Here is a 14,834-nt window from a genome sequence, read left to right as displayed (position 1 = left end):
GAAAACCTGGGTCTATTCCATTTGTCTGATTTTTAAAACTTCTTGAATGTTTTGTCGGTAAATCTGACATTCACATTTTCAAAATTGACACACCAATCAAAATTAAGGTTATTACATAAAGGTCGTTTTAGAATGTATGACAGCACGATGACACTAGTGTCCAAAATTTATTGATCGCGACCGTACTACAAATACCTACACATAATTGTTTCTAAGCAATTTCTGTGTTGTTATCACTATTTTATTTTAAACATAGTTTTACTAAGATAATTTAATTCATGTATAAAAAATCCCATAAGCCGCCATGCATTTGTCACTTTGACATCGGATAAAGTTAGCCCTAACTTTGCATCTGGATAAAATGTGCTTAAACTTCCATGGCAAACTTTTTTGAACCTGATTATTGTTTGTTGTTATGATAACGAACCAACAATCTTAAACATTGACGCAGCTTGTAATAAATTGAAGTGCAAAATGGCCAATTCAATTTTTCATAATTACCTACCTATTATTATTCATTAAATTATCTCATCGAATTACGCTCGAGGTTTTTTTCGTCCAGGGTAAAATTTCTTTTTGGTAAATTTTCGTAAAAAAATTCATTTTTATCTGGACAAAAAAGACCTCTCGTGTAATTACAGTCGATATGTCGCTAACATATGATGATACTTAATTCATCGTAGTCGTACAACAATTTCACATAGGTATAAACTATTTACTAGTATAAACCAACAAGCTACAGTTGGGAGTTAATGTCTCTCTTTTACCAGCGTTATTCTTCGGTTGTTCATCTTTCTCGATTCCCGCGATAGCAGGGCCACCTCCAAAGTAACAACCAGTTGGTGACGTCACCATAACTCTGCGGCAAGCTAAAGCACGAAACGACCAAAGAGTTTTTTTGTGTTCCGGAGTTCAGAATCAGATCCGCACGGCACGGACTAAAACAAGAGCCATTCCCCACGGAATGGTTAATCCACGATTAACTTGGTGTAAACAGAAAATTATGTTTATCAAAAGTGACTACGCTTAGTGGTAACGTGGAGTGCGCGTTGTGGTAAAATACAAGATATACGTCAATTGAAAAAATCATTTGAAGAATTTTCAAAATTGGGGATTATCTACCTACACCCACAATCGAAGTAAATATAAATCAGAAGCAAATCAGAATCTGTTCAAAGTGTACCAATCAGGTTTTGACAAAAATTGTTACAAAAAAGAAAATATCAAGTTCCACGATGCCGATGAAACCAATACATCGAGTCTGATGGCGTAAATTCTTTTTAATAATGACTCCTCAGGTACCTGTATGATTTTTTTTTATTGCCTAAACGTAGAAATGTGAATGTCTACTTTTAATGCTGAGAACTTTTTATTTTCTCTTTGCATTTCATGAATCTTATCGATGGGTCCCTACCTACTTCGCATTATATTACTTCAACCCTTAGCCAGTGTTATTATCTCCGAATATGCAACATGTTTCATTATAACAAAATGTATATTCAAAATTAAAAAGAGATACAGAATACCAAAAAATATGACATTTTAAATGTTAGAATCTATTTGAAAAATACTCCAAACATACGGTTAATGAAGAATAGTCAATTTCATAAATCTGAAATTTATTTTATTTAAAAACGGACTAATGAATACAAGATGCAGGAATTACCAATAGCCGTCGTTATTTGCAATGTTGTACTTACATATACGACAATTTTTCAAATACGTGTATATGTATTATAATATGTATTATGTATATTATATCTGCAAAAATAATTCCTTTATTTCCTTTAAGTACAGCTGTTTCACACTTGACGTATTTTTAGACACCGGAAACACTTTTATTGTGCAAAAATATGCTTAAATTGCAGTATAAGGTATACTAGGCTATTCCTGTGAAACAAACAATAAATGGCCATGGCCAAGAATAATAGTACAGTGAAATCTCTCATAAGCGGACACCGGCCGTGACAAGATCTTTGTCCGCTTAACAGAGGTGTCATCTTAATAGAAATGATAAACAAATAAAATGTATGTTATAATAAAACGTTAAACATTTGGAATTATGTATTACACTCTAAATAAGGTAAAAAGTCCCACGGCAAAAATATGAACTAATGGAGATTTATGGTAACAATTTAAAAAATTTAAAGCAGGAACATTCAAAACTACTTTATTTGACAATTTGACATCCACTTTTCAATTCTGTTGCAAATCGAAACTTTCAGTAGCTCAAAATTTTTATTTTTAATGAAATTACATAATCATCAGCGCCACTGTCACGTTTAATATGGGACTTCTTACATTATTTAGAGTACATACGAGTATAATGGGGCGTATTCTGTAATTTTTAAATTACAGCGTCTTTTAAAATTTAAAATTTCAAGCCCTGATTGGTCATTGCTGTGACAACATAATTTAACTGCCTTTAAATATAGAGGAGCAGTTACAGAATACGCCCTAATATCTACTATTTTTGGAAAAAAAAGTGTAATATGTAGTGTAGTTTGTTGTGTTTGGCTTCAAAAATAGAGTTGGCATAAGTTTCCATATTGGTTGCAAGTTCGTAACCCTTCAGATCACCTTGATTGTTTGCATAAGTTTTAAGATTTTTTTTTACTGCCGTTATGGCATCTATCTGATTTTTAGCGGGCAATCTGTAAATACAACATCCTCTATTTCTTCGTCGACTTCATCAGGGTGCCAAACAGCATCTTTGTCGCTGAGTCAACATCGTCATCTCATCTTCAACAAGTTTATCATCCAAATTAATAAAATCGTCGGTATGAACACTATTGCTATTGCCGATCGCAATAAAAGCTTTTTGCATTTGCGCATCATAGGCAGCCAAAAGAATTTCATCCTCCGCACCAAATTCTTCTGGGGTTTTTACATTTGAAAGTGATGTCATGACGAATTCGAAATTTTTCGAGCCACCCTTCAGAAAGAAAAAAAAACATATACATTTTTTTTATTACCTATTTTTCTCATTATTTTTTAACATGAGTTGACATTGCCCCATTCAGTCGTTCCGCGAATTTTGGGGCACCAGTATAAAACATACTTTAATCTTGTAAAAGTGATGTAATTATTTGTTCTTATTATTAGTATAAATGTTTCAGACAAAACAAAATTTTTTTGTGTACCAGTTAAAACAATTTTTTACCACACACTCGTAGGTAATTACAGAATTCTTTAAATTTAAATACTAAGACATTATTTGTCCATAAACTTGTTTGCAGAACATTTTGATTTCATTAAACATTTTAGAGATGGAGACTACTATTTAAGTTGGAGTTTAAGCCGATCTCCGTCGAAGGAGGAGCTAAACGCTGTTGTCCTTGAGCTGCCAACTTCAAAGAAATGTCTTCATCATCACCAGTCTCGACGCGTTCAGAAAATTACACCATGATTTAATCTAAACTAAACCCTGTGCGCACACCCACACTTTTACGTGTTTTTAACAGTCAAGTTACATTTTAAAAATCTTCCGGACGACACGCGGTTACATGTTACATACAATGATTCGAATAAAGGATAATGCAAAGGTTTATTCAACTTGCGACAATAGATCGTGATTATGCACTATCTTTGTTAAAAACATAAGATACCTACTGTCTACTGAGATAAATATCACCCTGCCCTCAGCGTTTTTCTGCTACCAACCATCATTAAACTTTCATCTTTTTGTTTGTATTTTTTTCATATACTCGTAACATAAAAACAAAACTTGTTTGTAGATTCACTTGTTTCTACAAATTCATTTTACAACCCTACCTTATACCTATCTTCTATTTTGTCAGATTATTTAAAAAATACATACACCGTATGTCCCCGGATTGAGTTCACAAGAGGAAAAAAAAATATTTTTGATTTCACGCAAAAACTTCAGAGGAGTAACATTTTTTGTTCCACTTGAAACTCCCATTTCTGTCATTAAAAAGTCTTCTTCAACACAGAGGAAGATTTAACATTAAAATGAAAGAAAATGCAGAAAAATATTTCACTTTTTTTGAAAAAATCAAACGATAATTACATATAAAAGTATTCTATTCACTCTCCGTCGATTTCTGCATATAGTTCAACCCTACATCGAAGTTCTTTAAAACTATTTCGAATTTTTTCGATTGTTAATGATGTTACAGTGTTCCTCATGCGCGATACAATGTTGGGAAATTTTTCATTAAATTTTGAAATTATGTGACGAAAACCGGTCCAACACTGGATTAAATAAATTATATGTTCTGAGAACATTTTGAAATTATTTCTAACAGTAACAAGTTGTTTGTCAAAAACCAAGGCGAACTGTAATAAAATTTATAACATAAAAATTAATTCCAAGTCCAAATTTTAACAGAAAATGTTAATTGAAGAATGCAGTATATCAATACTGAGATTTTAATAACGGAAATGAGAGTTTCAAATGAAGCAAACAATGTTATTCCTCTGAAATTTTTGCGTAAAATCAAAAATAAGTTTTTTTTCCTCTTGTGAACTCAATCCGGGGACATACGGTATAGCCAACCCGAAACACAATTTTTGTTGGCTATATGAAAAATTTTTTCGTACTGCTGTACAGCTCGTGATATTGCTCTGTTGCAGGTATCATCACTATTTATTACAAACACTAACAACCTAAGCAGCAAAGATTGGTTTTTGAGCGATACTGATGACATTCATGTTTTGTCCATCCCTTTGGACGCTAGTGAGAGCGGTTTTTTTAATGGAAATTTTGTTCCTCCACCACCTAGACCTTTATTTCTCGATGAAGGAGTGACATCTGATGGTTTAACAACCTGTGATTTATGTTCATGGGCATGGCAAAATGGAAACTCGTATAACATGGATATTGATCTGGGTTGGTTTTTTTTAACACCCAAAATTATATCTATATTACTAGAAAAAGTCCATTTTTGATTTGTTTAATTCGAATCTGTTTCAGAAAGATCGAGTGAATTAGGTTGGTTATTTACACTCGTCATTGTCTCGCTAGTGTCGGCAGTCGTTGGTGCAGTAATTATGATAACAGTACTTCAGTGTAAAAGGTTGTATTTGTTTATGCTATGTGTCTATATCTTGTTGACAATTTTTTATTCATAGGTTGAAAAAATCGAATAATATTAACGGTATTTCTTTCGTATGACTCATACTCAACCCTTATTTTATTGTAACATTTTTAGGTGTGGAACAACGAATGGCGACTCAGTTAGGTCCTCACCGCCCTCCAATCAGCATTCCTGATGATAAATTTGTTAATGTACCGTCTCCACAAAATTTTCAATGTGATCAAAACGTTAATGGAGTTTGGTCTTGGTTATCTCGACGGTCGACGACCACATCCTCACAGTTGCAGAATCCATCGTCATTCGTAGAAAATCATTACACTCACATGGAAGATTCTTATAACAGTGTGGGTGATGCTCTTTACACCGAACTGGATATAGCAAATCCAGACAGCAGAGACAAGAACAGTCCAGCATACCAAAATTCGGCCTACATGGATCCAGATGCACCTGTGTCTAGTGCTCCAAGCAGTGCGTATTATTCAGACTTATCTGTCACTACAATTCCTGATCGGGCTTACGAAGTTGTCGGACTGTCGACTATTCCGGTTTGGGATAGCAGTTCCGGTAACGAAATAAAAAAACCGGCTACAGTTAAGCTAGCTGTCATTAGTGAAAATATAACTGTTCCTTCAGACTACGTTTGACGGTGCTTTACAGTGTTAAGTACAAACCGATGCGAATCCGTTTCGTTCAAATGCTACTTCCAAATTACAATAAACTGTTAAAAAAAATATATTTGGTCGGGATGTAATCTTTATGAATAATTAAAACACTTTTTTCTAAAGTAAAAAAGTATGAGGCTACAGAGACATGAATGACGGTCGTCTCATTCCAATTGTTGAAATAACTGTGGTATTTTTAATAAAAATTTTTATGTAACTGTTCACTTGTAAAAAAAAAACAAATGTATTTTGTAGATAAAGTTTTTTATTGATCAGTCACAAATAAATATCTTTACAAAGTAGCTGTTTGTATAACAAGCATTAGCAAAATGAATACTTACATTTACAATGGCACGAATAGGCCTAACGAATTCATTTTGAAAAAAAAATTAAAATGGGGTTTTAACCATGCCAGTAGGTAAATGAAGTACAATTAACAATTACATGAACACTGAACATAAGTATTTCGAAACACAATTATTTTACCTTTTGAAAACGGAACACACAATTTGTAAAAAAACAAACATTACATGAGTAACACCTAAAAATTTGAACCAAAAAGTACAAATGAAATCTAACTGTAACAAGGAATACTAAGGAGAAAGATTGCATGGCATAAACACAACTGTATAATCGAATAAAATGTCACCTTTTGTTAGTTAACAGAACTTGATATTTCTGACTAAAAAAAAAAAAAAAAATGAAATGTAATTAAAACAGTCCATACAACGTGTTATTAATAACAGTCGATTTAACTTATAATGCAATAAAGTAACGAACTATTGCATTGTTTACTGGCATGTCAGTCTATACAATTGTCTTCCGCTTCAGAAGGCCAATTATCCAAGTAAATTCTTAAAGACTTCTCCCATGTAGCACAACTTTTCGAAGGGACTCGGCCCAATCGTGTATTCTCTTTTATACTGATCTCTTTTTTTTCTTCGTACGTTAATTCTTTTAATTTCTCGCGACCATCTCTAAAATTAAGAAATATTGTATAATATCTCTACATACATTAAATAAAAAGGAATTACGGCAAATAAAACAAACTGAAATAACCAACTCATTACTGTTATAAAAGGTTATTTGTAAGTACAGGGTTATTATAAATGTTTGTAACATCTAGTTGGCGTAGCGGCGCATCTAAGTATAACGCAAAACGCACACCCACCTACGATGTTAGAGCGCGTACCGATTACACGAACCGAGCCTGTAATGTAAAATCTAATGTAATGCTCGTCGAAAAATTGGTGTAACGAACACGCTGGGAGCCTCCAACGATCCGCCTGCGAACAGAGAACTGGAGCCTTTTTTAGAGTAATGGTACAATCATTTCGTTTATCCTTTTTTTAAATTAAGTGGAATAATAAATAACCAAGTTTTCCCATGTTACGCCACGAATTGAAGATTCTTGGTAAAAATGGTGCACGTTCGCGGCAGGCTCGTTGGTGCGTTCTTAAAAGACGTCCACACTTGGAACGGCGAATCCCTTTGTGTTCGTCAGAAAACCCACAGTGAGCGGAGCGGCCTGGACTGTTCGCAAAGCACTCGCAGCGTGCTCGTTCCGGGTTAACGACCCAGTCCAAATTAGACGAACGTTTACATTACATGTTACATTGCAGACTCGGTTCGCGTAGTCTATACGCACCCTTAGAAATATCAATAATAACTCTGTACTATTTCTACACGACTGTGTAGGATTTGGAATGATCACAAACGTAGAAAACAATGTATGTTATAATTGAAAATGGTTCATATTTGTCACAGCCACCTAAAAAATAGAATTTGAGGATATTTATCCTATTAGATCCGTAAATTTGGCACATTTCATTCAAACCGACCAGTGTCATACAATTCCAACAAGATATTTACCTATAAAAGAATGCAGTGCCGTCATCTACTTGTAAAGGCCATTGGTCCAGATGCGTAACGTTAGGCTCCCAATCTAATTCTGTATGTATATCTAACAAATGCATGTCACAAGGAAATATGCTTCTTACAAATGCTACTTGGACATTCTCTAATGGTATGTCTGACATTTCCGACACTTTACTTTTCAGTTCGGACATATTCGTCGTATCCAATACCACTTCTTGGAATGGTCGTAATGTCATGGTGGAAGGACACCAATGTCGTGCGAACAAGACCAGTTGACTCGTGGAAGTAACTTTTTCTGGTTGATTGAGTTCTTGCAAATAGACTTCGTAACTACTCAACACTAAAATATCATCCAAAAATAACTGATCGTCCAAGTATACCTTTCTGGGCTTTTTTAAACACTTCTCTCTCAATCGGCATTTATTGAATGGGATGTCTAACATGTGTTGCTTTTTCGCTTTAAATAAAATTTCTTTTTTCGCTTGACCCACTGATTGTCCTCTAGTTAGGATATGTTCAAATAAAAAGTGATTAGTGTCTGTGCTTTCTGGTTTTAACAAGTAAACCTTACAACTGAATTCGTTTATCGACAAAGCCCTGCCCAATTTAACAGTTAGAGTTTGGCCGTCTCGCGCCATGCGCAATGTATCTGATAACGTCGACCACTCTTCGTCCGGACTTGGATATTGTCGATAAATTTTAAAATACTCTTTTGGCACTTTAACTACCGATTCCAAATATTTCTTGAAAGTGTCCAACGTCATTCGGTTATCGACGAACACTTTGCACAACTTGGTGTAACTTCCGTCGGAGGGACTCCTTTTGCATTCCTTGATGCTTGTTACTTTAAAATATGTTATGTTTCTTATAACACTTGGCAGGCTACTGTCCCAGTTCATCTCTTCAGAAGGATTACCGAGGACGTCGTAGTTATACATATCTTCCGCAGGATCCATTGGAGAAGTCATGTGTTGATCGGCTGGTGAAGTTGAACTACTCGAGAATATACCTTGACAGTCACCTGAAATACAATAAATAATTTGTACCAAGCAAGGGAAAGTGACATCTAATTCGATCACGTATCGAGCATTACCTGGTGCATCTCCTACGAGAGTGCGATCACTGTCACTTAAGCTGCTATCTTCGCTGTTACTTTGATCACCAAAGTTGTCTCCACAGTTCATCACTCCCGGTTGAGGAGAAATTCGAAGACTAGGTGAGTTAGTTCGATCTGTTATCGTCGGTTCCAACTTATCACTGACCTGGCTGTCCAAAGTTGGTATAAATAAACCTTCTAGTATCACTAAAATTAAGAGAAAAATCAAGATATTAATTAAAAAATAAAAGTAAAATACCTGGATCTGTGTCTGGTAATAATACACCTAGATAAACAATATACTCGAAACGTTCAATGATTTTTCTGAATTTTGAGTGTTCAAATTTTTTGTCAGGATCCTCGTCGAAGACATTGCTTACGTACAGTTTAAAATCCGGTGAGATATTATCAAACGGGATAATCATGTTATCGTCTTCAAGACTGAGGGGGTCATTACAAAATTTTGTAATTACAACCTAATTGTAATATAATTAAAAAGGTGGTCACTTGTGGCAAAAAAATTACCTTTATACTATTAACATTCATGAACAACGTTGATGCTAATTTATTCTTTAGGACTGCAACCGTATCATCGACATCGACACGGACCAATAGTGGTTCTTTCACGTCTTCCGTTTCGATATTTACATAATACGTTCTCATATTGATGCCGCCTTTTTTGTACAATTTAAATTCCGTTCCTTTAAAATAACACATCAGCAAATTAAACAAACCTAAAAAATAAAAATAAAAAATACCTGACTCCCTAATTTCCAATAACCAATCAGTATAAAACACTTTGAACCTTTCGAAAATATCACAGAATTTAAGGTCATCAGTTTCAAAGCTGCAATCAATACATGACTGCTTTTTATTGTAAATAACCATCCTACAGTCATCCACATCTACAATACCGTCCAGTTTGAAACGACGATGTGCCATACTCGCGGCATCTTCCAAAGTAGAATCACGTAATAAACTTATCCTAATGTCCATTAGTTCGTCAGTGTAAGGATTGTAACAGTACACAGTTAGTCTAACTGAATTGTTTTGTTTTTCCTTATTCATTGTATCAGATTTTTCTTTGTTTCTCATGAGTTGAAGCAACTTTTGCATGTGTGGAGGAAATTCTTCAACTTTCATGGCTTGACAATTACGCTCTTTGTCAATTTGTCGGTACATCAACATGTATGCGTTGGTGCTGGACGTATAGACGCCTGAATAGTAACCCTTTTGCGGACCTCCGCCGTACGTTTTTTTAATGTCGTCTTCCGTTATTCGATTAACACTTTGATCGTTGAAGCACAGCCATTGATTCTTGTCAAAATCCTTGATGTAGGCGTAATAATGACCCCCGGACGCGCTCCCCGAGTGAATCATTATGCTGAACAGTTCGTAATTGTACGGACCTTTTGCGTCATTTTCGTGATGAGCATTACCGGAACTTACATCAATTCCTTAAAAATAAGAAATACATCCAACAGATCTTGTCAAGTAATATACGTAACGTAAAACGGCATTAATATTAATTGTAATACATCGTTTACAAAACGTATAAAGAAAAAACTCCGTAGCTGTACACCACGTAGACAATGATCTTTACCTTCATCACTGTCTTCGCAGTTGTCGTCATGATCATTAACAGTGGAAGACAAGTCAGTGCCTTGACAACTTTCATCGTCTAAGGCCGAACCTGAATCGGTCGTGCTACACTCATCACATCTGACGACGGGATCTCTTTCTTCTAAACCTTCATGCATATTTCTGTTAATAGGCACGAACGAATTTAAATTAAGCGTTTCAGGAAAGACCACCCTAGAAGAGTTATCTTACTATTTAAACAAGTAATACACAAACCGACTTACTTATCATTCAATTTGATTCTGTGCATGGTGTTATAGTCAAAGTCAAACCTCTTTAAATGTAAAGTTAGTAAATATGGAAACTTGATAAATTTCAAGCCCTTATGTGCGTCGCACTTCTTATTACATTTTTCACATAAATATTGATTATTTCCTTCTAAAGTTTCCGGTTGAACGAACGCCCTCAAAGCTTCTTCAACACTATTATAAGCCACGGTACTTCCAAATGGCTTAACTGGTAAAGGAATATCTAAAAATGTATCTTCTCTAGATTTCTCCGTTCCACATTCTAAACACTTGACGTAGTCTAACATGGTGCCCTCGTACAAATCGTTGATAAGATTCGCTTGTTTTGTATCTTTAAATTTACGCTCCAAAGCATCAAACATTACTCTACATAATTCTTGGATGTCATGTTGATGCCATGCCTCACTTCCTTGCCAACCAAAACTGGTCGTCAATTCTGTGGTTTCCACTGCAGACCTCGTAGAAGTCTAAAAATAGACTACTCAAATTTCTTCTCCAGTTAGTTAAGCCACCACAATTCACAATTCCGAAAAATTCTACAGTATGATCATAAAAAAGAGGCACCTATGGAAAACAAACTTTTCGAAAAGTGCGGCGTAACTCAATAAACAGTCGTTTGTTCCAAATTTTTTACGTGAATTTTATTTAAAAACAGAGTTTCACTGGAGAACACAAAATATTCATCGACATAATTCTGTTTTCGAAATTGGAACGAAGAAAATGGTAGCCGAGTTTACCACATATAACATCGTTTTTTGGAGTTTTGGGCAAAAATTTGTACTCTTCATCACCGCTGTTCTCATGACCGAAATTACGCCACGTTCTCAGAACTTTAGCTTTCCACAGCCGTCTCTTTATCTCTTCTTTGTTGATCATATTGTGTTTATTTACATTAAATATACGACTAGTATGTAACATTCTTTTATATTTTTTGTTGTAAACAAAATTTTAGATTTAACAAAAGTTATATCCAACTGGTCTGACTCAAAAAGATTTACCTGTAAATTCAAAAACAATTTCTGCAACTGATATGGTATAGATCTGGACTCGTTCTGCCCGTCAAATTCCCAATTATAGATGGCATTTCTAAATTCGGGGGTCATAAAAAGCGCTTGGACTAAACTGTTCAAGTAACACGTCATAGCTTGGTTGACTAGTCCTACGTAATTCGTCGTTTCAACGACACTCATCAATTCCGTATTGCTGGACGGTTCAGTGTCGTTAGAAGGCAAAGTTCGCCATCTTGAAAAATGTCCTTGTTCTGGGTAGTTCTCATGAATTGCGGCCACTTCGTTCGTGTTTGAAGTGGGAACTTCACCTGTTGTTGGACTAGCTGAAGCTCCCAACAATAGATCATCTTCGGAAACGTCGTTAACGTACAAAGACATACTTCGTTTTTCAGACGGTGAAACAATGATGGTGTAATTTAGTTTGGGGTTCAAATCGATGCCAAGGTCTCCCATTGAACTTGACTTGTATTCATTCAAACAAATCTGAAATTCAATTAACATGAAAATGTTCAATTACTAGAAAAAGAATCATATTTACGAGATTTTCCATGCAAAATTATCTAAAACTAAAAACAAACATTCGCTTGTACTTGTATTGTATTGTCTTTATAATACTTAACAGTTTTACATCTATCTTCTGTCGATATTTTGTTATGAAATATGTTTCACTTATTCGCAGAAATCATAAAATTAATATGTGACAACAAACAAGCTTTGAGCAAAATTCTAATAATGATTAAATATTGTATCTTATGGGATCGGGTTTAGTAACACTATCATACCTTATAATCATTATGTAATTTTTTTTTAATAAAAAGTATTTTATTCAATCACCTACACATGTAAGTACGATACATCTTCTTTTACATACAGTGTGTAGTGTGTAGAGATTTGAATTTTTTGCACACTCATAGAACTTCAGAAGCTGCATCTTTTCAGGTAAAGTTTATCCAGCGAGAGAGTGGTTGACATAAACACCACTAAATTCTACGTAAAGGAAGTAGTATCTAGCGCACGTAAAATATGAAATATATCCTTCAAGCAGTAACATTTTGCCCTCAAATTATGCTCTAATTAATGTATTCTAGTGCATTTTGTAGTGTTGGGTTGTTTTAATACAATTTAAAATCTCACAATCTCTCCTGGACGAAGTATACATACTTAATTGTAAGTTGAAGACACAGTCAACTGCGATCTGACAAATTCTTGATGTTTTTTTTTGCCTCATGTTGGAAAAATTTCTCTTCATCATAAGTGCACCACACTATATAAATAAAATTCACTCATGTGGGATATGTGATAAAGTTGTAAGTTTTCAAAAGCATCACTACTCTGAACCCAATTTAATTTAACTTACAGATAGAAAATTACATCAAAATTATGTAACACTTAAAGTTTACAGTAAAGCTGTTTTGATTTATTATGGCTTGTGGATGTTTTTTGATATATACTTACATATTATAGGAAAAAAAATACAAAAACACATTGTGAAATAATTTGGTACTACATTTGGACGACAAAATAATGCCGCAACATATTGCTTTTATTATGTTGCTATATTAAGGAGAACCATATTTGAATATAAATATGAAAAATTAATATTCCTTTATTATACACGCCTCATCTTTAAAGTTTCAATGTTCTCTCGAATTTTGTGTACTGGAACATTATGTCATTAAATACAAGTCAGTTTGTAATCTCAGTGGAATCAGTTGTTTGATTTGATATTCAACAACAAACAATCTTCAGAACTATTAGTAGAGGTAAAGTCAAAACGAAACATGACATCACGCGGTTTGCGCAGAAGACGAATGTGTATCAGTTGAATCCAGTTTACGTATATGACAGTGGCGGAGTCAAAAAAATTTCTTTTTATTAAGATGAAGATAGTTTTTATTATTCTATTAGAGGTTCTACAACAAAAGTAGATGACCTCGGTGTAGAATCAGATGAAGAAAATTGAGTTTTGGTTAAGTTTTTGCCCCTAAACAGACGACTGTATGATACGCCCCTGTCAGCGGTAAATTGGAGAGCGCGCATGTTAAGCTCCGCCCTGTCATGTTTCGTTTTGACTTTAGCACTTTAGCTTCTAAACATCTTTATATTCAGTATATGTACTTACTAATCTTTTGATTCTACTGTTTTAGAAAAACATTTAAAAGAATTAGTGTTGCTTACTGTTTTCTCGTCGTCACACTGAAGTACAAGTTCAAAACCTTCACAGTCATTTGGAAACACATCACGAACAATCATCTCTAAAGATGCAACTGTTGTGGCTGAATTTAAAAAAATACGTTTCCGATTCTTATCCTCAACCTCATCACTGTATTTAATGTTCACCTCAATGTCTTCTTCAGTCATTTGCTGGAACATTAGAAAAGACAACAGTTATTTTCAATTGGCTTATGCATAGCAAAAAATGTAAATTAATGAACACAAAATTTAATAAATCCACAAATCTCTGACACATATTAACGTTGGTACAAAGTTATAAACAAACTTGCATATCAGACATTTAAAAGAACGATTTTGGAATACTTCCAAGAGATAATTATAGAAAGACATATGTACGCAAATATAGTCTACAAAATGGAGATATATTGTAATAACCAAATAAGTACATAAGACACTTACATTGTAACCGGATGAGGTGCCCAACGCGTTGCTACATTTTCTTCTCATTTTTTTAAAGGAAGAAAATAATTCTGAAAGTCAAATGAACCTACATCAACGCAACCAATTCCAATACAATACAACTTTGAAATTGTCTTCAAAACATGTTACGACAATAATTGTGTTATAATAGAAATTTTTTAAAATATTTTATGTACAAAACACTCGCAAGTATTTATTATATTTTTCATACCAAAATGTTTACGTCATTTCAAACAACTACACTACCACATTAAGAATCGACACTATAATTTCATAAACAAAAACTCACAACAATTAAAGTTAATTAAGGAGTATTTTTAATAATTTTTGTATTTACGGGGGAACAATCTTACCGAAACTAAATTTGACATGTGCTAAAATACACTATGCGCCATCTTGCACACCACCGGAGACCGGACATTTTCCATTTTCATTGGCAACGAGCCATGTTGCCAAACTTAAAATCACAGTAATAATCGACACTGCAACCGAATCTTCAGCGCCTACTATAAGGTGAAATTTAAAAAAACACCGATATATTTTGCGCTTTTAACATGATGTGTCCCCGAAATTGGTTCTGA

General features: G+C 34.2%; 2 protein-coding genes across 5 annotated transcripts; one reads left to right on the top strand and one right to left on the bottom strand.

Annotated features, from left to right (window-relative positions):
• The first annotated feature begins 825 nt into the window (after positions 1-825).
• On the top strand, positions 826-6,027 carry LOC138138331 (uncharacterized). 2 transcript variants are annotated; one of them, XM_069058178.1, is made up of 5 exons: positions 826-1,298; positions 4,600-4,855; positions 4,940-5,042; positions 5,098-5,123; positions 5,178-6,027. In XM_069058178.1, the coding sequence occupies exons 1-5, from the start codon at positions 1,287-1,289 to the stop codon at positions 5,705-5,707; spliced, it is 927 nt and encodes a 308-aa protein (XP_068914279.1). In that variant the 5' UTR covers positions 826-1,286; the 3' UTR covers positions 5,708-6,027. The 2 variants fall into 2 exon arrangements, with proteins under 2 accessions (XP_068914279.1, XP_068914288.1); XM_069058187.1 differs by having other exon boundaries at positions 829-1,139.
• On the bottom strand, positions 5,973-14,777 carry Usp47 (ubiquitin specific protease 47). 3 transcript variants are annotated; one of them, XM_069058048.1, is made up of 12 exons: positions 14,607-14,738; positions 14,233-14,303; positions 13,777-13,962; positions 11,587-12,081; positions 10,565-11,055; positions 10,303-10,514; positions 9,458-10,156; positions 9,225-9,400; positions 8,959-9,175; positions 8,697-8,906; positions 7,598-8,624; positions 5,973-6,702 (listed from the first exon to the last, which is right to left on the bottom strand). In XM_069058048.1, the coding sequence occupies exons 2-12, from the start codon at positions 14,278-14,280 to the stop codon at positions 6,528-6,530; spliced, it is 3,936 nt and encodes a 1,311-aa protein (XP_068914149.1). In that variant the 5' UTR covers positions 14,281-14,303; positions 14,607-14,738; the 3' UTR covers positions 5,973-6,527. The 3 variants fall into 3 exon arrangements, with proteins under 3 accessions (XP_068914149.1, XP_068914158.1, XP_068914168.1); XM_069058057.1 differs by having other exon boundaries at positions 14,465-14,638; XM_069058067.1 differs by lacking the exon at positions 14,233-14,303 and having other exon boundaries at positions 14,607-14,777.
• Positions 14,778-14,834: the final 57 nt, after the last annotated feature.

This window comes from Tenebrio molitor, chromosome 1 (assembly GCF_963966145.1).
Source record: "Tenebrio molitor chromosome 1, icTenMoli1.1, whole genome shotgun sequence".
Lineage (NCBI taxonomy): Eukaryota > Metazoa > Arthropoda > Insecta > Coleoptera > Tenebrionidae > Tenebrio > Tenebrio molitor.
This window is presented reverse-complemented; position numbering and strand designations above follow the sequence as displayed.

What these genes read in the sequence shown, in the direction of transcription:
- LOC138138331 (XM_069058178.1), top strand. An exon ending in TAACATGGATATTGATCTGG is followed by an intron (nt 4,856 to 4,939) that starts GTTGGTTTTTTT and finishes AATCTGTTTCAG; the next exon opens with AAAGATCGAGTGAATTAGGT. An exon ending in ACAGTACTTCAGTGTAAAAG is followed by an intron (nt 5,043 to 5,097) that starts GTTGTATTTGTT and finishes TTTTATTCATAG; the next exon opens with GTTGAAAAAATCGAATAATA.
- Usp47 (XM_069058048.1), bottom strand. Translation starts at nt 14,280, where the DNA reads ATGAGAAGAAAATGTAGCAACGCGTTGGGCACCTCATCCGGTTACAAT. An exon ending in AATTGTTTTTGAATTTACAG is followed by an intron (nt 11,056 to 11,586) that starts GTAAATCTTTTT and finishes GTCTATTTTTAG; the next exon opens with ACTTCTACGAGGTCTGCAGT. An exon ending in CTGCGAAGACAGTGATGAAG is followed by an intron (nt 10,157 to 10,302) that starts GTAAAGATCATT and finishes CTTATTTTTAAG; the next exon opens with GAATTGATGTAAGTTCCGGT.